The sequence below is a fragment of the Triplophysa rosa genome, linkage group LG12 (assembly GCF_024868665.1).
Source record: "Triplophysa rosa linkage group LG12, Trosa_1v2, whole genome shotgun sequence".
NCBI classification, from domain to species: Eukaryota; Metazoa; Chordata; class Actinopteri; order Cypriniformes; family Nemacheilidae; genus Triplophysa; species Triplophysa rosa.
The window spans coordinates 20945896-20970337 of record NC_079901.1 but is presented as its reverse complement, the minus strand read 5'-3'; the positions used below and the strand labels follow the sequence as shown (position 1 = coordinate 20970337).

Here is a 24442-nt window from a genome sequence, read left to right as displayed (position 1 = left end):
GTCGCTTTTCACGACTTGACACTAGGGCTGAGTCAAATAGCTAAACATGATGAGTTTATTGTATTTACCTATTGCCATTTAACTATATTTAATGTCTTGTATTAATATGTATATTTATTTTAATGTATTATTTCTTAATCTGAGAAATGTCAGTTTACATGTTGTTAGCAAGTAGTTTATTAAAGGGGTCATATGACACGGCTAAACCGAATATTATCGTGTGTTTTATATGTAATGCAATGTGTATACATGATTTTATGTTCAAAACCGCTGTATTTTCCACATACCGTGCATGTTTGTATCTCCTCTTTGCCCCGCCTCTCTGAAACGCACAGATTTTTTACAAAGCTCATCGCTCTGAAAAGCGAGGTGTGCTATGATTGGCCAGTTAACCAGTGTGTAGTGATTGGTCGAATACTGCAAGCGTGTGACAGAAATGTAATGCCTCTTACCATATTTGGAACATTAGGTTCCAAAGCAATTGTGCTGACAGGTACGCCCACCTTACTTGCGTATACACTTGGGCGGTCTTAGTCAAATCATACCACGAACTGACGTAGATTTGTGGGGGTGTGGTTACACGAGGCGTTTCAGGCAGGTCTGGGTGAGCATTCGCTTTTAGATAGAATGCATCTTTTGTTCCCACACTTTTTTTACGTGTCTAATACATGCATGAGCAACTTATAACACACCAAAGACACAGAAAAACACGTATTCCCGCCATATGACCCCTTTAAAGATTTGTGTAATGCATCGAGTAAAATACTGTAAAAATCTAGTTGAAAAAATCTAAATGGCCACACTAGGAGGACCCTTATGAAAATTGTCTAATGCTAATACTAATAAATCTTAAAATCAGAGTTTGAATAAATTGAACCAATAAGGTCAACCCCTCCTGTAGAAGTTGAAAGAAAATGCAATGAAGAATCTAGCTTATCCTTCTTAAAAGTCCATCTTAAGACACGTAAAGAGATGATTCAAATCACAACTATGAATATTCAATAGACCTCCTATAGAATCCTGCTTTACATCTTACTATATATTCTAAACTATCCTGTTCTCTCTCTCGTTTGTCTTCTCTGTTTCCCTCTGGCCATTAATCTGTTCACGTTGCCGCTCACTGGGACTTTTACATGACCGGATTTTTTATCCTTCTGGATTTTGGTAATTGGATTTTCTGTCCTCAACTTGCCAATGGACATACATTTCCTACCGTTGAATCATGCGAATACCTGTAAAATGCCACGATGCAGCAAGGAACCTGCATATCCAGCAAGCCATACAGCCAGTGGACCCTCTGGACATCCAGATGGTCAACCACTGGACATCCAATCAGACTGAAAGGGTGAAAGAGGGCACCTCAGTGTCACCTGTAGGCTCTCAGCCTTCGCTGAACACCCTGATCACGCAACCCACCTCCTCCACAGGTAACCCGTGTCGAGGAGTCACGACTGGGCCATGAGGGCCTTTGAGGGGTTGGATGCGTGCTAACTGTGTGTGTGAGAGTGCATGTGGGATCGGTTTTTCCTTTTCCTCTTATCCACAGTAATCTTTCCGTTGCCTCTTGTTTCTTACTACACTGCAGTGATCTAATTGATCCTGGTTCAGTTTTTGTTCATTCCGTTATTTTGTCTGTCACTCACTGTTTATTATTGCTTTGGCATATTAGGCCAAAATTATGCCTATTATTTTGTTTTGTGCTTGACTTATTTGATTCTTTATTTCCAACGTGGAAATTAGGGCAACATTTCTTTTATCTGTTTGTTATTCGTGTATTATTTTTTGTGTGTCATCATTTTATGTACCTGTTTCCATTCTCATATTCTGTTGGTTTAATTGTAGCCCCTTCCCACAAGTCTGTGCGCCATGAGGCTGTCAGAGCCTGGTTGGACTCGATGACTGGAGGTAGAGAAGATATCAGTTCAACATTAAACAGTCCAACTAATTTTCTCAGTGCTAATACGCGCATGCATACACTATGGTGCTTGACAATTGAACTTCTAACACCAACGCAATCATGCATTTGTTAAATACTGATCGCATGTTACGCACTTTATAAACTTGTCACAAGCGTATTCACAAGTCAAGCTTACTGCAAGTTGGAGTCGCACAACAGAGCCAAACCAGCGTCTGGTTTGAAAGCTATTGTGATGTTGTAACCCTATTCAAAACAGTCTGACTAGTGCATGCAATTGTGTCTTGATCACCGTAAGTCTACTCAAATAATGTTAATTGTGAAAACTGTCCAATAATCGTGACAGATTCTTCTAAAACCAGTGAACCGAACACTTTAAAGTTTATCTTAGGATGTTCTGGTGCATGGGGGGGTGTGCAGATCTTTTTCTCTACAGTGCCATGGAGAGGTCAGGTTCAAGAAGCGCTAAGCTTCTTCATGGTGCAGAGAGCGGGCACACAAAACGTCGGGAACTTGTTGGTCGCTTGCATGTCACAGTTGGCGCAGGACAAAAATCCCTGCAAATTTTGCTTTGGAAATGAGCAGATTCTAATTCTGTCGTTTCATTGCTGTTTGCCAACAGAGGAGTGGCATGTGGAAAGGGGTGTTTAATTTTTGTCTTGTTTGATTTCGTTGCTTTTTGTTCACTCTTCTGTACTCATTCACACCCCAATCCATTTGACTGTGTGCAAATGGATATATGCATGTGTTTAACCACTAATGCCATTTGTTACTATATTTCTGTGTTTTATTCTATGCTCTTATTATTTGTTTTAATATAAGGTTGCATTGTTATGTTCATCCATGATCTATTTAATATTTTTTCTTTTTTCTATTTTTGACTTCTTAAAAGTCCAGTGTGTAATTTTTTTGGAGGATATTTCTGTCTACATACACCGCGGGTCCCCTTACATCGAATTCTCCATGTTGTTTTTATCAGTAGCCCTAAACGGACAAACTTCTCTACGGAGCAGTGTTAATTTTGACAGCAAATTTTGATTTAGTTTTAGTCATAGTCTTTTGATGAAAATGCAATTTAGTTTTAGTCACATTTTAGTCATCCCCATCATTTTAGTTTTAGTCTAGTTTTAGTCGACGAAATATGAAAAACATTTTAGTCGAATAAATATACATTATATTTAGTCTACTAAAATCTATATGGTTTAAATCATTTACTTGGTGTAATTAAATGTTCCATACAAAGATTCAACTGTTTTGACATAATTTACTTCACCTTAGAATGAAATTAAACCAGGTCATTACCTTTATTTTTCAGAAAAGTTCAGTAACTAGATTTGCATTGTTGGAACACAGAATATTAGACCATTAACGACATGTTCCAGTTCATTCAATCCCATTTGACTCAATTGACTCGTTAAGTAGGGCGTGTTCATTCAGTTCATTCAACCAATGAAACGCTCTGACAGGGCTCACACTCAAAGGCTATTGGCTCATGGCATGCCTCTTTGAAGAAAGAGCTGCACTGTCTTTGCCTGATACAGCAATGAATGAGAAATAGCTTTCATATAAATTGTATTACATTTCTTTAGTCATGCAAACATGTTACATACTTGGTTCGAATGTACAGTTTGACTCACTTCATCACTTCTATAATCAGTAGAGGACAGCGCTGGTTTCTTTTTGCTGACTTCATGTTGCATTTCACGTTATGCAGCAGCTCGTGTTAAGTTAACATAGGCATATAAAAACACTTCCTTTGTAATGTGTTTCGGAGTGACTCGCCTGCAGTCGCGCTTCAAGTTTGAGGTGTTTTACCGGCGATCGTGAAGGAAAATAAGACGCTTTGTAACCCACGTGGAGACACAGAATACATGTGTGTGCTTCCACTTCTCCCAGAGACTTCTCTCTACCGTTTATATGAGATATGCACATGCGCGCAAACTGATGTCCGCCAGGTGGGACAAGAATATTTTCGTCTCGTTTTTATTAGTTGATGAAAATGTCAGTATTTTTTTATTACAATTTTTGTTATCATGCATTCATTTTTATTTAGTTATCGTCTCGTTTTCGTCAGTGAAAACATGTCGTTAACGAATACTTTTCGTCGTAGTTTTCGTCAACGAAATTAACACTGCTACGGAGCGTGTTCCGTAATTACGTTATCTCCTTCAGCAAAGAAGCAGAAATGTGACGACATCTTAGTTCTGTGTCAGCCCCCATAGTGCTTTGAAATAGAGGGGTCGGGGTAGAGTGAGCATTGGTTGTAATTCGCAACCTCACCGCTAGATAACGCTAAATTTCATACACTGGACGTTTAATTTAGCCATGAAATATGTTAGTTGTTGGTAGTTTCACTCATACATGGCAGATTTTCTAATACTCACAAGTGTAGTTGAGTGGATTTCATTTTTTTACACTTCTGCTCATCTGATTTGTCTTATTCTTCTCCTGTTACCCCAGAGCCCGGTGAAGAGGAAGATGAGCCTGAAGCCGAAGCAGGCAGTCCTGACTTTGAACCCGGTACTGAACTAGATCAAGGTTTGTCAAATCCAGAGCCGGTTTACAACGTTTTTTTCATATAAGCTTATTGAGCCCTCTGTCCTGTAGCCCACCATGGTTTCTCACAGTGATTTCATTCTGACACTATAGACGACATTCCCTCGGACGCTGAGGCTGAAGCTCGCTCACGTTGCATAGATGAAAGTGTGACTCTTCCAAAGGAAAACGGCAAACCAGAGATCCAGGAACATGTTTCTAACACTGGTAATCACTTATTTTTTATCTTCAATTGGTCATGCTCCATTTGTGAGCACATGGCATCAATCTTCTATAGTTGAAATGTAATAGATTTGATTATTAAAATCTGTACACAAGGATGTTTGTTTTTGTTGTCCATCAATGATTGAGCAGTTTTGTTGTCGTTGCAGAGAAAACATCTACAGGTCCAAGGGAACTTATTGTAGATGTTATAATGTCTCCAATCCAAAAACCTGATTTACCCATCGATGAGGTAATACCGGATATTAAAATTCAAATGTCTGGTATGTTGGGGTCACTTGCCCAGTTGTGGCAACAAAAGACACTGCATTCGTTAAAATGTAAAACTGTTTTTGTTTTGTTTTTATACAGGTGAAAGAGATTTCTCCTGTAATATTAGTGAAATCTCCAGGTACACGATTCTTCCCTGAGCCCTACCTTCCCGAAGTCGCCGAACCAAACAAAACCTTACCACAGACTGCTCATGATAAAAGTCCCCGTTCTCCCGTTGATCAAGTTCTTGCGGCAGCCCCTATCTGCACACAACCTGGTCCGCATCCAGAGACCGTGTCTTCCAAATCTTCGATCCAACCTCAGCCTTGTGCCTGTTCTCCAACAGGTAACCCTTTATCTCCAATCTGTGCCCAGTCACAACCCTGCCATGAACCACCATCACCCATCTCCACAAGCTCTCCGGTCAGGACCCAACCGGTCCCAGCTGTCACGTCCACTCCTATGGCTAAAACCTCTTCTGAGAAGAGAACCGATGAACCTATAAAAGCACCAGAGGAAACACCTGTCAAGCAAACAGACCTCATTGAAGAGTTCTGGTTGAAGAGTGCAGAGATTCGAAAGAGTTTAGGACTCACGCCTTTAGAAAGAAGCAAAACCACGGCAGAGAAGAGCATCGTGAAAACACAGACCCCTGAATCGTCAACGTCTCCCAGGTCTTATACCCCAGAGGAATTGTCTGAAGAGCAGAAGCTTGTCTTCACGGGACGTTCTGTCATACGCAGGATCAACATTACTTTGGAGGGACAGGTTATATCCCCTGTGGAACCAAAGAGTAATGGTTCTGAAAAGAAAGATTTGAGCAGCAGTTCGGGGTTGGGTCTAAACGGTAGCGTGACTACTAGTCAGACAGCAGCTAGCGACAGCTACAACAACTCTGACTCCACCATGCTCACCCCTCCATCCAGCCCTCCTCCACCACCACCCAATGAAGAACCTGCCTCTTTCCAAAACAAGAAGGCTCAAGTTTCCTGGGACAATCTTCTCGAAAGCACAGAGGAGGCCAAAACTGACACTACACCACCTAAACTCAAAACCCCAGAAAGTCCGCCTCAGCCAAAACCAGTCCCAGCCCCAGTGCCGGCTCCTAGAACTAACCCACCTGTTGTGATGAGGGTAAAAGATCCGAACAAACCACGCCGGGAAGAGGCACGGAAGTCTTTTGCGGAGTGCGTGGACGAAATACCGTTTGCTGATGATGTCGAAGAGACGTACGATGACCGAACCCCTGACACAAGCGCTCTGGAAAGGTTTTACACCCCGCCAACCAGTAAGGTAAGCAGGGAAAAGCCACCTTTGCACCTGGCGCTGGCAATGGAAAACGGCAAACCCAACATTCCCGGATCCCGAAAGGCAAAGGGATCTCAAGAATTCTCGTCCGAAGCCAAAGAGATAGCAGAAAAGCGATTGAGAGCTCGCGAAAACTCTGTTAAGAGCCAAGCTCTGAAAGATGCAATGGCAATGCAGATCACCAAAATGAAAGATTCGGAGACTTCCAAAGGAGCGGTGGCAAAAGCAGCTTGGAACGTTACGGAGACAACTGGGAAGCGCAAAAAGCAATCAGACTTCCCTAAGGACTCTGCTGTCAAGGCCTTGGAGTCCAAAAAGCAAGCAGAGGCACTCTCCGATCGGTACTTCACCTCACCGGTCAATAAAACCTTGGACAGTTCAGTCACATCTTCGGAGAGCTCCACGGGTGGTAAGAGCAAAAAACGCAGCTCGCTGTTTTCTCCACGCAAGAACAAAAAGGAAAAGAAAGCCAAAAATGAAAGTAGACTCTCTGGTGCTGAGGAGACGCCACCCAAACACAAATCCCTGTGGAAGACGGTGTTCTCGGGCTACAAGAAAGACAAAAAGAAGAAAGACGACAAGTCATGTCCGAGCACACCCTCAAGCTCTACAACTGTAGATTCGGGAAAGAAGAAAGATTCGACCCTGGATAAGTCCTCAGGTCAGCTGGAAATCTGTCCCGTTGTTTTGTCAAATCTTTTTGTCAGAATTCTTGTTTGGTCCATGCTCATTCTTTCTCGCCCTAATGGGTTGTGATGTTAGAATCTTAGCGTAGTTTAACTTACACATGTTGCTTTGAAGTCTTTTAAACTAGTGATGTTCTCTTTTCTGATTTAGATTCACGTTTGAGAAGAAATCTCAGCTTTTCCGAGGACTCTGATCTCTCCTGCGACGATGTTCTGGAGAGGTCCTCTCAGAAGTCGAAGGGTGATGTAAGTTTTTCTGATTTTTGAGCTTTTTCCATTCAAGTCCTTCTCTTTGTAACTTCTTTGGTTTTTAATGAAATCTTTTACTCTTCTCAGCTGCGCGTGGACCTGTTTGACTTGGTGTCAGATTTGAATAAAGATGCAATGAAAGGGAAAGAAAATAACAAAGCTAGGGCAAAGGAAAGAGTTGCAGAGAACGGAAATAAGAAAGTAAGCGCAAGAAGAGTAAAGGAAAGAGTGAAGGATGAAGGGCAGAAGAAAGTTAAAGATGATGAGGTATTTTAATGAGGTATTGCACAGCAGGACTGTTTGAAGCCACTGGGTTTCAGGTAGAGCTCGAGTACACGTGTACAGCATTGTGTTTCATTCGTGTCCTGTGGGAAATTCAGTCACTTCAGTCCTGCTGTGTTTGTTTGGAGGTGAATAGAGAGACTCAATAAAGGAAAATAGTCTTTGTAGTTTTTTGTGTCTTGTAGTTTTCAGCAGAATGTAGGGAATTACAAACAGGCAATAGTAACACTTTCAAGTGGGTTGCACACCGGATGTCAAGTTCGCCTGGTGGATCCGGCGTGTGACTTCTTTAGTGTGCACTATTCATCTGGATGTGCATAGATGTGGATTTGTGATTGTATGGATGCAGGTAGATTTGTGTGTGCACTTACTATTTTGTATTTTTAAAAACGTGTTTATTTTAATCCCGTTACTCAAAACACAATCACATTAATTGTGTTAATGCACTCATCCCATCACCCTTAAATGTGTAGCGTTTTTGTGTTGTTGGTAGAAGCCTGATTTGAATTAATTGTTGATTAACCCATCTAATCACATAATTTGTTTTGTGTTTGTTTTCCACTTTTTGTTTCATAAGTCTGTTTATGTACCTCATGCATTGGCGTTCAAGAGATCGTATGCCACAAAGGTAGTGTGTATGTTTATTCCCACTAGTTCACTTGTTTTAAGCATGTTTTGTATATTACATCATATGTCTTAACACCATCTGTTATTTTTTCATTTTTATTACTAACCATTTTCCGCAGCATGGTGAAAGCTAAAGCGCCCCTTTTCCGCCGGAATATATAACTGCATCACATGACATGGTCAAAAGGCTTTTGGCTGTTATCCTGCATACTGTTCTGTGTACTCTGTATCTCACCTGTTTTTCCATTGTTTCTGCAACATACCGGATTCCTGAAGCATCGTTTCTTTCCAGACTTGAGCCTTTTTTCCTTATTTATCTTATGATATAAGCTCTCCGCAGTATACTGATGGAGCACACAACAACAACAGCAATGGTCATGGTTCTTTTCTGAAAGAGAATTGGTTTTTGGAAATATAATGTTTGAGTGAACCTTTGTAACGTTTTAACAAATGTGTAGCAGTTTTTTGCAATCCTGCTTTCTTGGATTTGCAGTATCTATCAAGATAAGGCCTGGTGGTATGACGTTATATACTATGTAATGTATGCTAGAAAGTTATTTTGTTTTCCATGTTTCATTTATTTCAGTGGGCTGTCGAAAAGTCTACATGGTTTTTATTATAAACCATATATTGATTTAATCACAGCAAAAATAGTTAACATGATGCATACCCTTACGGTGACTCATACCATTATACAAACCTTTAGTCATAACACCCACCCTTATTGAAGGATATCGAGATGATATAGAGTCATAGGTTATAAGTACTTTAGACTTTTGTGCTAGGTTTGACATAGACCCTAGGATCTGGTTTTAGCATCCTGTAGTCATGCATTAAACAAGCCTCTATTGTAGAATCTCATGAGACGCCAGACAAGGATCTGTCTTCAGTTGACCCAGACATGGGTTACAGGAGTGATTGCTGGATCTCATATTTAATATCCCATTGCAGAAAACCTACACGGAGGAAGAACTTAATGCTAAACTGACGAGAAAGGTGCAGAAAGCGGCACGCAGACAAGCCAAGCAAGAGGAGCTCAAGAGACTCCACAGAGCTCAGGTGAAAGAACACTGCTGACTTATACTCGGCTTTATGACAACCACATGTGAATAAGTCACCGTCATGCAGAACTGGAGAGTAGGAAATGAACCAGATGCTGTGCTTTGATTCGTCAGATCATTCAGAGGCAGCTGGAGCAGGTGGAGGAGAAACAGAGGCAGTTGGAGGAGAGGGGTGTCGCGGTGGAAAAGGCACTGCGGGGGGAAGCAGGTAATTCTCCATTTCAGTATGTCACTTCATTGATCCTTTTGGCTCTCGTTATGTTGCAAAAGTGTTAAACAAGTTGCAAAACTCACACTTTACTCTTTAGTCACAGTGCTGCTTTTAATACTTGTATGTAGATTGGTCATTTTTATACCTTACATATACAATATTTCTTAACTAGTTTCATGCTACAGTGCAAGTACAGCTCAAGATGATTATATGGGTTCCCGTAGTCAAACTGGAAGTTCCAGAAAAAAATGTAATTTCCAGGCATGGCAATATTAAAAAAAGATTATATATATTTTTTTCAAAACTACACACAAACATCACAGACAACTGGGAAGTTCATGTAAATTAATTAGTAGGTGTGGGAACCCTGTACATTGTCTAAATTGCACGAATATTCTGTTTTCCTCGGTCTCATGACAACTCTTCTCATGTTTTATATGTTTTCCACATATGTATCCGTAATGCAAGTATCACATGACAAGGGACTATCAAAAAGTCGGATGATTAATGGAAAGTCATTAAATGCTATAGCAGAGCTACAGTAGTTGGAACAATTTCCATTTATGAATTCTTGTTCTTTTGCATTCAACGCATTTTCTTTTGCACTTGAACAACTAATTTCCCTGACGTTGCGATTCGGTGCGTCTACAGCCTTGACATCTAATGAAAATCAAACTGATGAAGCTGATTTAATTTTCCAGGACCACAAGTAATAGAGCAGAATTTTGCAATTTTTGCTTTTATTCTAACCTTCCCCTCTTCCCTCCATCATCTTTTGTATGAGATGTTACTTAATCTTTTTTATCCTTTACTCTCTCTAAGGGTTGTATAAAGGTTCTAGTGTTAGTCCGAAACAGCATAAGAGACGCTCAGGTATCCATGGTGATAACTCGAGGTGTTTGTAGTCGTCTCAGCGTAATGTACCATCTTCATGCTGGGCATCGTCTCTGCTGTGTCTCAGTTGCATGCCACGTCAGTCTGCTCACGCCGATCATAGATTTGTGTGCTGTCTCGCTGGATGTGGTCCAATGCTCATGACTGATGTAGGAGAACATTTCTTCAGTTTTGTGAAGCTTAAGCACTTTAGGATGGCTTTTAAGAGCATCCAGTCTATTACATAGTTAAAATGTCCAATATAAATTATATTACAGATGCTTCATTCACAGGAATGTAATCACAATCCAGAGCTTGTGCTGCCCCTAGTGGCAGACCACAGCAGTGCAGCAAATCTATGCACCCATTTACCATTACAGGACATGCACAATTTATTTAACTACGTGTGTATACATGCCAAATAACAAAGTGTGATGAGTGTGCATTCTGCAAACTTTACCGTTTGAGAGTGTGTGTTTTTATGTGCAACACATGCATGATTTGAAGTACTGGCCGTGCATGTGTGTGCAGTAACATGTTTCTAATATATCCTTATTGTAGACTATTGGGGAGAGTCTAATTACAGTGAGATCCTGGATTTGCATCTGGGCGGTATGTATTTCAAATCTGTTGCTTGAACTGGACTAACATCTGACGCTGTCTCTCGTTTCCCCCTGTACTTACTTCAGCCCTTCCTAAATACCCATTTGCCCCTGTAGTTTTTTATCTACTGTTGCTTCGATAATAAGTCAGTTTATATTCATAAAAAGTATGATTTTGAAGTTGTATTTAATTTCTATGTGCTTTTCATCAGCTGTTGGTTATGTTTTTGACATAATTAATTTTTATAAAATATAAATAAATATGAAAAAATGCAATTATATATAAATGATAAAAAGTGTAAATAATAATGTAATATATGTGAAGTATATTATTAAATGTATTATTAAAGCTTCATCTTGCGTTAATGCAATTAAAGAAACAGTTCACACAAAAATGCTGCCATCATTTACTCAAGTTGTTCCAAATGTGTATAAATGTCTTTGTTCTGATGAACACCGAGAAAGATATTTGGAAGAATTCTTGTAACCGAACAGTTCTTGGACACCATTGACTTCCATAGTAGGAAAAATTGCTTTATAAATTTCTTTGTTCTGTTGAACACAAAAGAAGATATTTTGAAGAATGCAGGAAAGCAAACCGTTCTGGGGCACTTTTGACCACTATTGTAAGTTTTCAGTAAATGGTGGCCAAGAACGGTTTGGTTTCAAATATCTTTCTCTGTGTTCATCAGAACAAAGACATTTATTCAGATTTGGAACAACTTGAGGATGAGTAAATAAAAAGTATTTTTGGGTGAACCGTCCCTTTAATGGATTTGATTATTAGAAGGATTAATAGCTTGAGCAACTTTAGCTTGCTTTGTTTGTATTGGCCTTATTATTGAGCTCATTTGCATACTAAATTCTTCAAAACCACAAGTGTGTGTTAATATATAGCAGCGCACAGCCAAATCCAATAGACACAAACAATTAGTAAAATTTAACAGGACGGCTTGAAATTGGAATGAAACCCCTCCCCTCTAGCCTCTAGAGCTAATGGCTGCCTGCTTTATCTTGCCAGTACTTCAGATTTACATCTTCTCCCATACCGGCTCAGTTGCGTACGACTCCCGGGTCCCACAAGGGGCCAGTGTTCAGTACATCATCCTCACATTGTGATTGATTCCATCGTTTGTGCCTAATCCTCAATGTTTTCATACCTTACTAGTGTGAATAAGTGTGTTGTGTTGTGATGTTTGGATAAGTTAATTACCGGCATGCCACGCTCAAGGCAACCGCACAGACAGGAGATAGCGTGGAGTTTATATAGCCCATTTATAAGAGTCAATCAATTACCTGATGCTTGTAAAGGACATTGAGGCATTGTTAAAAAATTGGTCGACTCTCTTTCAATGCAACAAGATGCTTCTTACGTGTAGCATATCAAAACGTTCTTAAGAGGTATAACAATGGCTGTAGTGCAGAGTAGAATAAACCTGTGCAACTAACAGGTAAGTATTACATATCATGATTTTATAAATATGTGAGACAGGTATTTTGAGGAAAAAGCCTTTGAAGTCCAAATAGGAAGCTGCACATGCAACCCACGTAATTGCTGCTTGCGGCTCCACTTCGTTTGTATTAGTTGTGCAGAGATTAAGCGGCTGACATTTGAGCTGCTAACTTGGAGGGCTTTTTATGTAAAGCTCATCAGTCTAGATGGTGACAGACCTGCTTAACAGTTGGTGGATTTTACAAAGCCTGACTCAAACATTAGTGTAATTACCATGTAAGGTCTATAATCCATCTCTGCACTGGAAACTCCTGGTCATCATTTCCAGAACAATACAGTTGTGCCCTTGTAACTTATTCGAAATCTTGTTGAAAAGCAATTGCTGATTTTTGTGTTACTCGCTCAATTTGTTTGTTTGTGACCTGTTCGCATGGAACTTGTCCATGCATGTCTGCACTTACGAATGCCAGCATGTTGCTTTTTATAGTCTGTGTAGGATAATGAGTTCTCCAGGTCATTATGGCAGATTGTCCAACGACATGTGATGTGTTAGAGATGGGGTTAAAGAGACAGTTCACCCAAAAAGGAAAATTCTGTCACCGTTTACTCACCCTCAGGTTGTTTCAAACCTCTATAAATTTCTTTGTTCTGATGAACACAGAGAAAGAAATTTGGAAGAATGTTCGCAATTTTCAGTTTGGGGACATTATTGTAGGAAGCAAACAGTTCTGGGGAATTTTATTTTCTCCTACTCTGGATCAATGATGTCCCAGAACTGAAACTTGCTAACATTCTTCCAAATTCAGCAGAACAACAAATTTTATACACGTTTGGAACAACTTGAGGGTAAGTAAATGATGACAGAATTTTCATTTGGGGTGAACTGTCCCTTTAAATATGTAGAAAAACTAAATGTATTGTTATACACACAATCCTCACAATACAACAAGATCTTTGGCTTTGTGCGTTTGAGGTGATGTTGGTAGCGATAGTCCCTTGTTGTGACCTATCATTGTTTCTGTATTTTAAAGCCATTCTATCATCGTAGCTTTGCAGATCTGTTTTGATCCATACCGAGAACAAACGTGTGAAAATGAGTTTTTAAAATACGTTTATTTAGTTTGCTCCCATGCATCATTCACAAACTCACTGACAGAATGAGAACATGCTCAAAGATGATAAAATAATCATCAACCCAGCTTTTGTATTTAAAATGTAACCTTAGGTCATAAAAACTATTCTAAGAACAGCTATATGCTGTGTAACCTTAGTGCTTTGATGTAGTGCGAGGCGGCAGATGTTAGGTTTGCTCTCGAATCGTCGCCTGTTTACCCGCAATAGCGCACAGATGAAAAGTTCAAAGAGCAGATGATATTTTGCCCTTTGATTCATTGGTGTTGCTCTCTGTCCCGTGTCATTTCCCCTCACTGTCACATCTCGCTGCTTTCACTTCCTCCTCAGAGTTCTTTATCTTTATAATTTCACTCCTCACGATTTTCTCTTCCACATCTCTCTTTCTGCCTCAAATCCTTTCACTTCTCTTCTCTTTATCTCTCTCTCTCTCTCTCTCATTCCTTTCCTGTGTTGTGGAAGTTGAGCCCTATGTCGGGACCCCTCGCCGAAGAGCCCTGTACCTCTGCCCCTGCTGTGCCCCTGAAGGTAACGTAAACCCCGTCACGATTTTTGCCGGCCAGCTGTGTTTCCATAACAACATGGCCAGCAGCATCCTTTGACAACTCACTGGACCTGTGGAGTATTGCTTTTGCCCTTCAACTACAAAGTCTCCTCCTCTCACTGCCCCTGTGTGTTCAGGCTTAGTGGATTTCCCCCAGCAGATAACACTACTGATGATATACACTGTATGAATACTGATTTTCAGCAGTAGCTGCGAAGATTTAGTATAATCCTATTTTTTGTTCCCTCCGTAAGAGGTTCAACCTAAAGTGTAATGAGAATAAACATGCATTTTCAATTAGTACATCAGAACCGTCCTGATGTTTGTCTGTAGTCGTTTGAATCTTTAAAGGCATTAAAAATGCATTAAAGGAATTGAAAGCACCCATGAAAACAAAATCTAAGTTTTTGATTTAAAACCCCAACAGGAAATATGTCAACTAAAGTACTTGTTAAACAATGTCATGGGGTCTTTAACATACTTACGGTACATTTAGGTACACAGCTATAAATTGGGGGAAACTACTCTGCTGTCTAAAAGTATGACATTAAATAACAGCATGGACATAATTTCCAGTTTTTGAATGAAACGTCTCAGTCCTATAGCTCTTGTACAGTATCATAACACTCAGACTATCTTGACTTTGCATTTTGTGTTCGTAAGACTGATGAATGTAAAGGAAAGTGAGGATCCAGAATGAATAGCTCATGTATTTGTCTTTGTTGTCCCTTCAGACTTTAATTTAAAGTCAACATGAAAAAGACTTCACCCTTTTTACTTTCTTTATTACTCGTTTGTGGTTTTGTTGTTTTAATGCATGTTTAAAAAAATAAGTACAGTGTCTCTGTAATCTTTATATGTTTCTTATTTGGCTTTCATGACCGTGGATGTGTGGGATTAGAAAATAATGTTTGATTTTTTTTAACATTTGTTTTTGGTATATGTGGCTATTAGTTAACAGTAATTTAATGCTTAAAAATAAATACATTGAAAAAAAATGTAATTAAAAGCAAAAATAGCAAATAACATTGAGTTTTTTTATTATTATTATCGCGTAAATGTTTTTTTTTGTTGTTGCTATTATTGCCCCCAGTAGCTACCGCCTTATCTTTTATTCTTGTTGAATATTTCACTCATAAATATAGTTTGGAAGTAAAATGGGAGATGGACGATTGTTTCATGTTGACTTTAAATGCAATAGTTGAAAATGAAAACATACGCTAACGTGTGTGACCAGCCCTGTATTGTTTCTGTCATTTTGTACTCTGGTGTGCGTAACTGCCTGTGAATAACAGCGCCCCTGGTGGCGCAGCGTTAACGTGGCTGTTCCACGACTGTTCTAACTGTGGTTCTTCTTTCTCTGTGTTCTTCTTGGGAAAAGCATGGGGCTGAGTGTGGGGGAGGACACGCACAGTGCGTTCCGCCGGATAAGTTTAGCCTCCCAAAACCTGTCTTCTGTTTATCTCTGTCTCTCTCACTGTTCTTGTGTCTGAGGACTTCTGCTTTGCCTCTGTGTGTTTAAAACAGTCAAGGCCAGCAACCACGAGCACGGCCATTCGATATGTGTGTGTACTGTCTTATTCCCTTTTGTGTTGCAAGAGCCGCCTCGCCGTCAGCTAAGTATGTCATGCTGCATCTGGGTTTGCCGTAGGGTGGCTCATTGGCAACGCTTGGCTTCACCTGTATGTTTATTTATGTCTCTGTAAGGATGGGAGGTTTTCATTGATATGCGGGATTGTACTAGCATGTACAGCAGATAGCCAGGAATTGTATTGACCTGCATTGACTATGGACTTCATCCGTGCATGATGCAAGGTCGCTCTTAGCTCATGAACTACATTAAAGAGGATATAATGCAGTATTCAGTATTCAGAGATGATTTTTTAAGGAAAGTTCTGGGTTATGCTCTGTTGACCACATTCTTTGGATGTTGAAAACCATAGGAAGTCATTTTCACTCCTTTCCTGTCACGTCTTATACATTTAAGAATTACGCTGATAACTAATGTATATTATAATGCATCTTTTTAAAAATCTGGTGTAAATTATTTTCTATGGTTTTTGACAATACTGCACAAATGGTGTTAATAGATCTTAAATTGGATCAAACCTGAAAGAGTCATTTAAGGTAAACTATTGTTATGAGTTATTGTTATTGAGTTAAAACGAGTAACTTGTATAACATTTATAAAGAATCGCGAAGTCAAATCGTTTTTTTTAAACGCATGCACTTTTGTGACGTTGCCTTAGAATTTGTGAAAATCTTTCATAATTGCTACATATAATTGTGCAAAGTCAGGCTTTGAATTTTAAAGCAATATCCACTGCCTTAAAAAAGACCAAATGCCTCAGAAGTCCAGACTGATCAGCATTGTTCATATGCTGTCCGATCAGAAGCCGTGCCTCCACGCCATCCTCTGTGAAGCCGGCAGCTCGACGGCTTTGCCCTGGCCTTCCACCTTCCCCAATAAAGACATCCTGGCTTGGCTGTCATCACATTTGCTGTGTGGGTGTCTGTGTGGGGTCTGTGTGTCAGTGTACGTTTGACTGTCAGGTTCCTCATTTCTTCTTCAATGTGCTTCTTTCAGGAATGGGAAAAAAGGACGATCCAAAACTGATGCAGGAATGGTTTAAGCTCGTCCAGGAGAAGAACGCCTTGGTGCGATACGAATCGGAACTGATGATATTGTGAGTTATTGTGACTTGCTCATCGTCAGTTAAATTTGATGCATTCTGCTGCGGTGTACAAAAGGGATAACAAGGAGTATTTGTTTTCTAAATGCAAACACCTGATGGGATGCTACAGGCACAATCCCTGTAGGCGAGCACATTACGCTGAAAGATTATGGCAGATACATTTATTCGATTCTCTTCTCTTCCATTTACATCGCTTTACATACAAGATACAATTACACTGTGACTGCGCCTTAGACACAATCAATCCCATGTACGTTTGTAAAGGTCTGAACTGAATGAACCTTACATTTCAAATTACAAAGGTTTGACCGATACCTGAAATACCAAGAGGCTGTTTCATTAAGGAAACTCGATAGTATTTCATCAATTAAGCCTAATAGAATTGTATCTGTTGTTTATATTTATCAACAGGTATTTTTCTTCCAATTCTAGGACTGGTAAACAAGATTCATTACAGTCCGAGAGAGTTATGCCTACATTACCACATTGAATAAATTCTTCTCCAAACAAACTGGTGCAACTTGCTTACCATTATTTACATTTACTTTCACATTTTCATTTAGCTGACACTTTTATCCAAAGTGACCTAAAAATAACAAGCATAAGCCATTTGTCAAATGAGCCAACAATATGTGTATACATCGACAAGCATTTAAAGGGATAGTTCAGCCAAAAATGAAAATTCTGTCATCATTTACTTACCCTCCAAACCTGTGTAAACTACGTTGTCCTGCTGAACACAAAGAAAGAAGTTTGTAACCAAACAGTTCTGAGGACTATTGACTTCCATAGTAGGGAAAAAAACTGCTATGCTCGTCAATGGTGACCCAGAACTGTTGTAGTTTTCCACGTTGTTCAATTCTTCCAAGAACTTATACAGTTTTGGAACAATCTGAGAGTAAATAAATGATGACAGAATTTTCATTTTTGCAGAAATGAGATGGATTAGAGATTGTGCGGAAGCCTCAAGCAAAAACTAGGTGATGTAATACTTTGTTTCGGATCGTCCCCCCGAATTGTCAAGATACAATTCAATGTTTATTGTCATATGCCCACTGAGGAAATAAGTTTCCCTGAGCAATGAAATTCTTACTTTGCTGTCCACAATGAATGCCAAGACAGTGCAAAGCTATACACACACATACACAAGCTATACACACATACATACAATGTAAGAAACATAATAATAAAAACTAAACATTCAAAATGTCTACGTGGGGCATCAAAGAAATGTTCTTTTCTGTCTTGAAACTTTCTTTGATGTTCAAAGTACCTCATACAAACTCTACAGTATAACCATCATTTGTTCACTCCTTCCCTTCAATTCGACTTTCTATAGTGCTCGTGAGCTGGAGTTGGAGGACAGACAGAGCCGACTGCAACAGGAACTGCGAGAGCGCATGGCCGTAGAGGGTATTTACTCTTGTTTTCTTCAATATAGCTCCAGTATAGATCCTGGTCACGTGTATATATAGTTTAATAGTTGACCAGAGTCAAGTATTCCAAAAAGTCGTGAACCATGAGGTACTGATCTTCTGTGTCAGTCTTGATGTACCTGTTTCTGACACGCAGTGTCTCTTTCGTTCTCTGCAGACCATCTGAAGACCGAGGAGGAGCTGGCAGAAGAAAAGCGGATTTTGAATGAAATGCTGGAAGTAGTGGAGCAAAGAGATTCTCTGGTGGCCCTACTGGAGGAGCAGAGACTCCGAGAGAAGGAAGAGGATAAAGATCTCGAGTCAGTGATGCTCTCCAAGGGATTCAACCTCAACTGGGCTTAACATAACAGAGCGATTTCTTTTATTGCCAACCGTTCCCAATTTCAGCAAGTGTAATGTTGGCCGAACGAATCTGTCTCACCTCTCCCCTCGTTTTATTGGGCCATGTCAGCAACGTTTACAAATCCACTCATGAGCACGTTCGACAGTGTTTACGATGTTCTCCTGGCACGACTCGGGGCTGACCAGCGTTTCGTCTCTTGGCAGCCAAAGCATTTCTTCAAAACGTTCTCTCCCTCGGAATGGGAGAATACATCCGTTGGAGATTTTGTTTATTTGTTTTGATCCAATGCTTTTGGTTGAAAGGGACATATCAATCCTGCTGATGTTGAGGATGTCCGAGACTAATGACGTAAAATGAAAACAAAAGCTAATCTTGATGTTCAGCAAACGTCTGGTCAATCAACTGTTACGCTTCGAGTGAAGAGAGAGGTCATTCGACTTTTCTTATAATGCTTTTCTACCTACTTACTGAGAGACGGCTAATGGAGGAGCTGTTCTCCCCTCCAATCACACTCCCCTTCAATTCAGCACAACACGCTGAGCATCAGCGACTTTCACGCAGCTGACAGATGAAGTGTTTATTAGTTGTGGATCACAGAATAAGCAGGTGATGGACTTTGTCATTTTCAGACTTCAGCAGAAACCAACACACATCTTGTGTTTGTAGCATTGACAAATGTAGAATGTTATTTCCCAGCTAATATTAGAGATGCCGATGTAAGCTGGGAGCAAAACATGTTACACACATTGTTAGGAGTGCTGGCAAAAGCTCAGGCTCAATCTTTAGTGATGCATTCAGTATATCCTAAAAACAGTTTACAATCATTTAATTCATGAATATCTGATGCTTTTATTATAAGTAACGTAACGCATTATATATTTACATCACTGTAAATTGTTAATGGGAAAATATATTCACACTACACATTGATATACAATCAAATGCATTATGCATTGTGTTGGTTGGTCAGGGTATCAAGAGCATTTAAGGCACCCACAGCTTATGTGGATAGTTCATGTACAGTAGTACTTACATGGTGCCCATTTTCACCTTTGAATGGTTTGGCTTTGCGTCCTTCCATTTCCTCCAGCTTTAGAGCAACATGCCTTTTTCACGCAACTGCTCTTCACATTCGCAGAGTTTACTTATGTTTGCAGAGTTTGTTGTTAATTTATAATCGTGTTTGTTTGTACGATGATTTTATATCACATGAAGGCGCACGTGCAACTGACATTTTAACAGCGGGGCTCTTGTAATGTGGTTTTGAGTTGGAGTCATGGAACTGGAAACTTCAATATTGCATATGAACATATGTTTGCCTTTTTTGTACATTTCATTTTAGTCACTATTAGATGTGTGTATATATAGATGGGCACAGTTATGTTCTTTTATTGGTTTATTTCTCCTTGTAAGTACAGATAACTGTGAAACATACACATGGTCAACGCTAGTTGTTTAGACTGTAAAATGTTTGACAGATTTTATGGTATTTATTAACATGTGTGAAAATGTATTATATGTAAAGTAAATGAATCCTAATTTTTAAGAAATTTGTTGTCAGCTCTTGAAAATGCTTCTTGTTGCTAATTTGCATATAGGGTGTTGGATGTGCGGAGGCAATAAAACAATGCCATTGTTACATTCATTTTTATTATTGCTTCATGAACGGTTTCTAGAATATCTAATAGGACTGAAATGAATAGTGTTAACTGAGCCTTCATTTTTATACGTCTTGTTGCTTGTGGTACATTTTCGTTTTGGTACTATTATCATTTTACACGATTTATTTTGGAAAATTATAATGTCGTTACGAACACTGCATATGGGACACTGTAGTACGATCTCTTCACATAGACAAGTTTGTAAATGATTATTTTGTCTTCACAAATTGTGCAGCGCAATAATCCACTCCTGGTTTTCTTAACGTCACGGTTTAACCCGAGTCTGCGCATTCACTAGTGTGCTCGACTGCACGCAGCACTGCGCAGACTGATCACCGGACGACATCAAAGTATCGCGAGAACGAATTACACATCCAGGGTCTCGCGGTATTATGATGTCATACGCCGGGCGATTTGCGCCTCATGAAGTTAACAAAACGCCTACCGTCAGCCTGAGGAAATAACTTCCACCGAGAATGAATGCCGCTACCTTCCGTGACTGCAAGGTATGTTGCTAATATTGATGTATTCGCTTTCAGCCATATAATTAAAACACTTAAAAGTTATAAGCAACCTTTTTACACGTTTCTTGGGACATATAAAAAAATCGTAAATGATCTCCGAAGTTTCACCTCTAAAGTTAGTTCGGCTGAACCTTGATCACCGTATTGAGTTTCTAGTCATTAAGGCTACATGACACTAAACAATGATATACAACTTCGTTTATAACAAAAAACGTTTTGTGAACAATATGCAACGGCACAAGCACATTATGTAACAGCCCGTTCTGTAATAAATCAATATAAAAACAAGAAGATGGGAATAAATAGCAAAACTGTCATACAGATACGGTGAAAACAGCATTTTCTATAACAGTTGATCAAAGTTTCACATTTATCACCTGGTTAACAAAACTTTGCATTCTTTCATATTTTATTAAAAGGCCACGTGTAACTGTGTAATACAGTGTTATTTTGTATGCTTTGTAGTATTAGATAATCCAGTAATATGCACGTTGGGATTACAAAGTATTGCCAGAGCAAGCTTTCCTGTCCAACACATTTCTTATGATCTTTGTCCTGCATATTGTTTTCAGGCGTGGAGATCGGAGGGTCTGTCGCTGTCCACCGGCAGTAATGAAGCCTGTAAACTATATGATGCTATACTTTCTCAGGTAACTGACACTAATAGTTGACTAAATCAAAGCTGCAGTATTCTGAATAACTAACTGTTTTATCTGCCTGTTGATCAGTATGTGACCTGGCGCAATGATGAAACAGTCGGAGGAATTGAAGGTTGTATTGCAGCTGTCAAAGCTGCAGATCCTGACTTTGGTATGTGATCAAACTGCACAAAGTTAAATCACTATTAAACCAGTGCGTCATTATGTGGGTGTAAATAATTGTGGCATTGATTCATTTATAAAAGGTGCATTGGCTTAACAACATGGAACATTATTACTATGACCAGTGTTGGGTAAGTAATTAGTTACTGTAATTTAATTACTTTTGCCTTGGAAAAGTAAAGTAAGGGATTACTCTTATTTTTCCTGTAATTTAATTACAGTTACTTTTTATGTAATTAAACTAAATACTCTGTGTAATACATGTGTGTGCAATGGTGGAATTGACATCAAAATTCAAAGTCTAACTTTAAAATCCCTGCTTTAATGTATAATTCTCACATTTGTTATACTTTAGTCAGTTAAAACTACTTTATGCAGTTTAATATTATTTGTTTTGAATGAATTAAATAAGCCGTTTCATGTCTATCCTTGAATCACTTAACTAATCAAGGTTGATATAGGACATAGAAAGTAATTAGTAATAAGTAACTAAATACTTTTTGGAGAGAGTAATTTGTACAGTAATCTAATTACACTATTGAATATGTAATTAGTAACTAGTAATTAATTACTTTTTCAGAGTAACTTACCCAACACTGACTATGACGTAGGCTGGACCATAAATCTGATACTTTTGAAATGCATAAACAATAAATGAACAATGTAATAATTCAAAGCACAAAACTCATTGTGGTTGGCCCTAAACAAGGTTTATATCTGATGCAGGATATCTGATATATTTACATTTGGATAGTTTTGTTCATGTTGTTTTGATGATGAGGTTCTGTCGTGCAGTATGTCCATGCAGAGATATAGAAAGTGATATTATTAATCATTTAAGTTTGCTTTTACTAATATACATTTTCTGTCTGATATTTAGTCCACTAAATATCCTATGCATAATTTGAGTTATTTGCATTTTATTATTAGCATTTTTTATTCTTTTGTGCACGCCTGTGAGCCATTTTTGCGTGGTGACTCACTGTTCTGCATAACAATTAAAACTTTCATAGAATTTGCAGAGAAAGCATTGCTGGCTTGTACTTTATCATCAATGAACCCGGCACAATTAGATTGCTTCCATTGCAGTTCTTGGTTCTCATTAATCTCTTTACTGTGGCGCAGTGATGGGTCATGTGATCTCTACTGGACTGGAATTGGTGGGCACAGGAAGTTCAGTCCTGCGGGATGAGAGACTGGCCAACGCCGTGAAGATGACCGTGGAGCTGGCAAAATCTCAGGAGCTCACACCCAGAGAGAGGAACCACGTGAAAGCCGTTGAGCTCTTCTCTAGAGGGTGAGTTTGCACTGGTCAGACCTGATTCCCCAAACAGACTTAAGAGCAGCCGATGTTTCACACCCGTGTAGCTTTGTGAACAAATGTAGCATATTTTTTAGAATAATATTGACATGTTTTACTTATTTTACTTTAACCTTGAGCAGTAACGTTTCTGACTATCTGACCATTTGGGTTCTATTAAAGTTCCTGAACAATGCAGCCTTCATACCAAGATCTCACAAGCAAGGTCATGGGTTCAATGGACTGTAAGTGCTTATGCTAAAATGGAAGTTATACTATACATTGTGTTTCAGAGCCTTGCATAAGGCCTGTGAGGTTTGGGAGGATATTCTAGTGGATCACCCCACAGACATGTTGGCACTTAAATTTGCCCATGATGGATTCTTCTACCTGGGTGAACAGATTCAAATGAGGGACTCGGTGGCCAGAGTGTTACCCCACTGGAAGCCACATATGCCGTTTTACAGGCAGGTGCAGAACGCTCTGACGCCAATCTGTTTGATACAAGCGCTTTTTACCATGTGATGGTTATGAATGGAGCTTTTCTGTCTCTGCAGTTATCTTAAAGGGTTGTATTCCTTCGGGCTGCTTGAGACCCAATTTTATGACGAAGCTTTAAAAGTGGCAAAAGAGGTATTGTTTGATTTTAGTCTTATGACGAAGCAGCAGTTCAGCTTTTGTATATTCTGCATTTAATCATTGCTGGTGAGATACAGGGGTGATAGAATAAGAGACTGTGCAATGCTTATTTTTGCTAGGTTGTTTTACATAATTTAAAGACTCTCGTTTAATTGAACTTATAATAGATGAAATGTGTTTGCATCATTAATCTTATTTGATTTTATTCACCATGTCTTCTAATGGTGTATGTGTGTAGGGTCTGGCTTTGACCCCTCAGGATGGCTGGAGTGTTCATTCTGTGGCTCACGTCCATGAGATGAAGGCAGAGGTGGACAATGGGCTAAGGTTCATGGCTTCTACCGAGAAAGACTGGACGGTCAGCCTCAAAACCATTTCAGTATACAGTATACAACATACTGTACAGTGTGGTTCTCAAGTCTCAGCCGTATTTATTTTTTTCTAATACGAAATTAGCATGTAAAGTGAAGAAGTTGATTTGAAAAATGTCTTCGTATTTAGCATGTGCTGGCATGGACTCTACGTGTTTGTCCAAAAACGGATTAGATTATCCCAACATGACTTGGGAATCTAGAGAGCGTCTTGTGTGCTTCAATGGAACCGAAAAAGTACATTTATTCTTTTGTGAAATGTTCATATGAAAACTCACTGTACTGTATTTCTTTCTGAAGGTGTGTGACATGTTGGCGTGTCATAATTACTGGCACTGGGCCCTTTATCACATTGAGAAGGTAAAAATTCAAATAACACACGTGGCCCAAACTTAACTTCTGGTGGACCTCCGCAAAGAATCAATAACTGTGGAGTAGTTTTAATTTAATTCAAATGAACACAATTAATATGCAATACAATGTTAATATAATGTAAACATAAAATAAATTGTTATATTATAACCAAACAAAGACAGGAAGTTAACTTCGGGCCGGTCACGTGTGTCCAATGAAACCATCTATAAAACATGATGCTTTTATTAAACAGTCATTTTTAGATTAAAGGAATTTTATTTATTGTTAGTCCCGTCAGTGTGTATACTTCACGCCATAATCAACA

General features: G+C 39.2%; 2 protein-coding genes across 23 annotated transcripts in view; both read left to right on the top strand.

Moving 5' to 3' along the window:
• mical3a (microtubule associated monooxygenase, calponin and LIM domain containing 3a) overlaps positions 1-20103 on the top strand; it is a 60626-nt gene extending 40523 nt beyond the window's left edge. For 7 of the 16 annotated variants that reach the window (XM_057347694.1, XM_057347700.1, XM_057347702.1 and 4 more), the window contains 16 exons: positions 1254-1427; positions 1843-1905; positions 4376-4453; positions 4565-4678; positions 4843-4925; positions 5045-6914; positions 7091-7185; positions 7276-7389; positions 8048-8098; positions 9049-9156; positions 9273-9366; positions 10192-10242; positions 10804-10854; positions 16560-16659; positions 18008-18081; positions 18262-20103. In XM_057347694.1, the coding sequence (XP_057203677.1) occupies positions 1254-1427; positions 1843-1905; positions 4376-4453; positions 4565-4678; positions 4843-4925; positions 5045-6914; positions 7091-7185; positions 7276-7389; positions 8048-8098; positions 9049-9156; positions 9273-9366; positions 10192-10242; positions 10804-10854; positions 16560-16659; positions 18008-18081; positions 18262-18446 (3305 nt within the window). In that variant the 3' untranslated portion in view covers positions 18447-20103. Of the gene's footprint in view, positions 1-1253; positions 1428-1842; positions 1906-4375; positions 4454-4564; positions 4679-4842; positions 4926-5044; positions 6915-7090; positions 7186-7275; positions 7390-8047; positions 8099-9048; positions 9157-9272; positions 9367-10191; positions 10243-10803; positions 10855-13890; positions 13957-16559; positions 16660-18007; positions 18082-18261 lie in introns of all 16 variants that reach the window. The other 9 variants (XM_057347710.1, XM_057347697.1, XM_057347698.1 and 6 more) reach the window with 6 other exon arrangements.
• Positions 20104-20265: 162 nt separating this feature from the next.
• Positions 20266-24442, top strand: part of ttc38 (tetratricopeptide repeat domain 38) — a 114043-nt gene continuing 109866 nt past the window's right edge. For 5 of the 7 annotated variants that reach the window (XR_008963991.1, XR_008963992.1, XR_008963990.1 and 2 more), the window contains exons 1-8: positions 20266-20614; positions 21205-21282; positions 21361-21442; positions 22579-22750; positions 23047-23220; positions 23311-23386; positions 23631-23750; positions 24064-24123. Coding sequence is in view for 2 of the 7 variants with exons in the window: in XM_057347711.1 (XP_057203694.1) it covers positions 20585-20614; positions 21205-21282; positions 21361-21442; positions 22579-22750; positions 23047-23220; positions 23311-23386; positions 23631-23750; positions 24064-24123 (792 nt within the window). In the remaining 5 variants the exon portion in view is untranslated. The remainder of the gene's footprint in view (positions 20615-21204; positions 21283-21360; positions 21443-22578; positions 22751-23046; positions 23221-23310; positions 23387-23630; positions 23751-24063; positions 24124-24442) is intronic. The other 2 variants (XM_057347711.1, XM_057347712.1) reach the window with 2 other exon arrangements.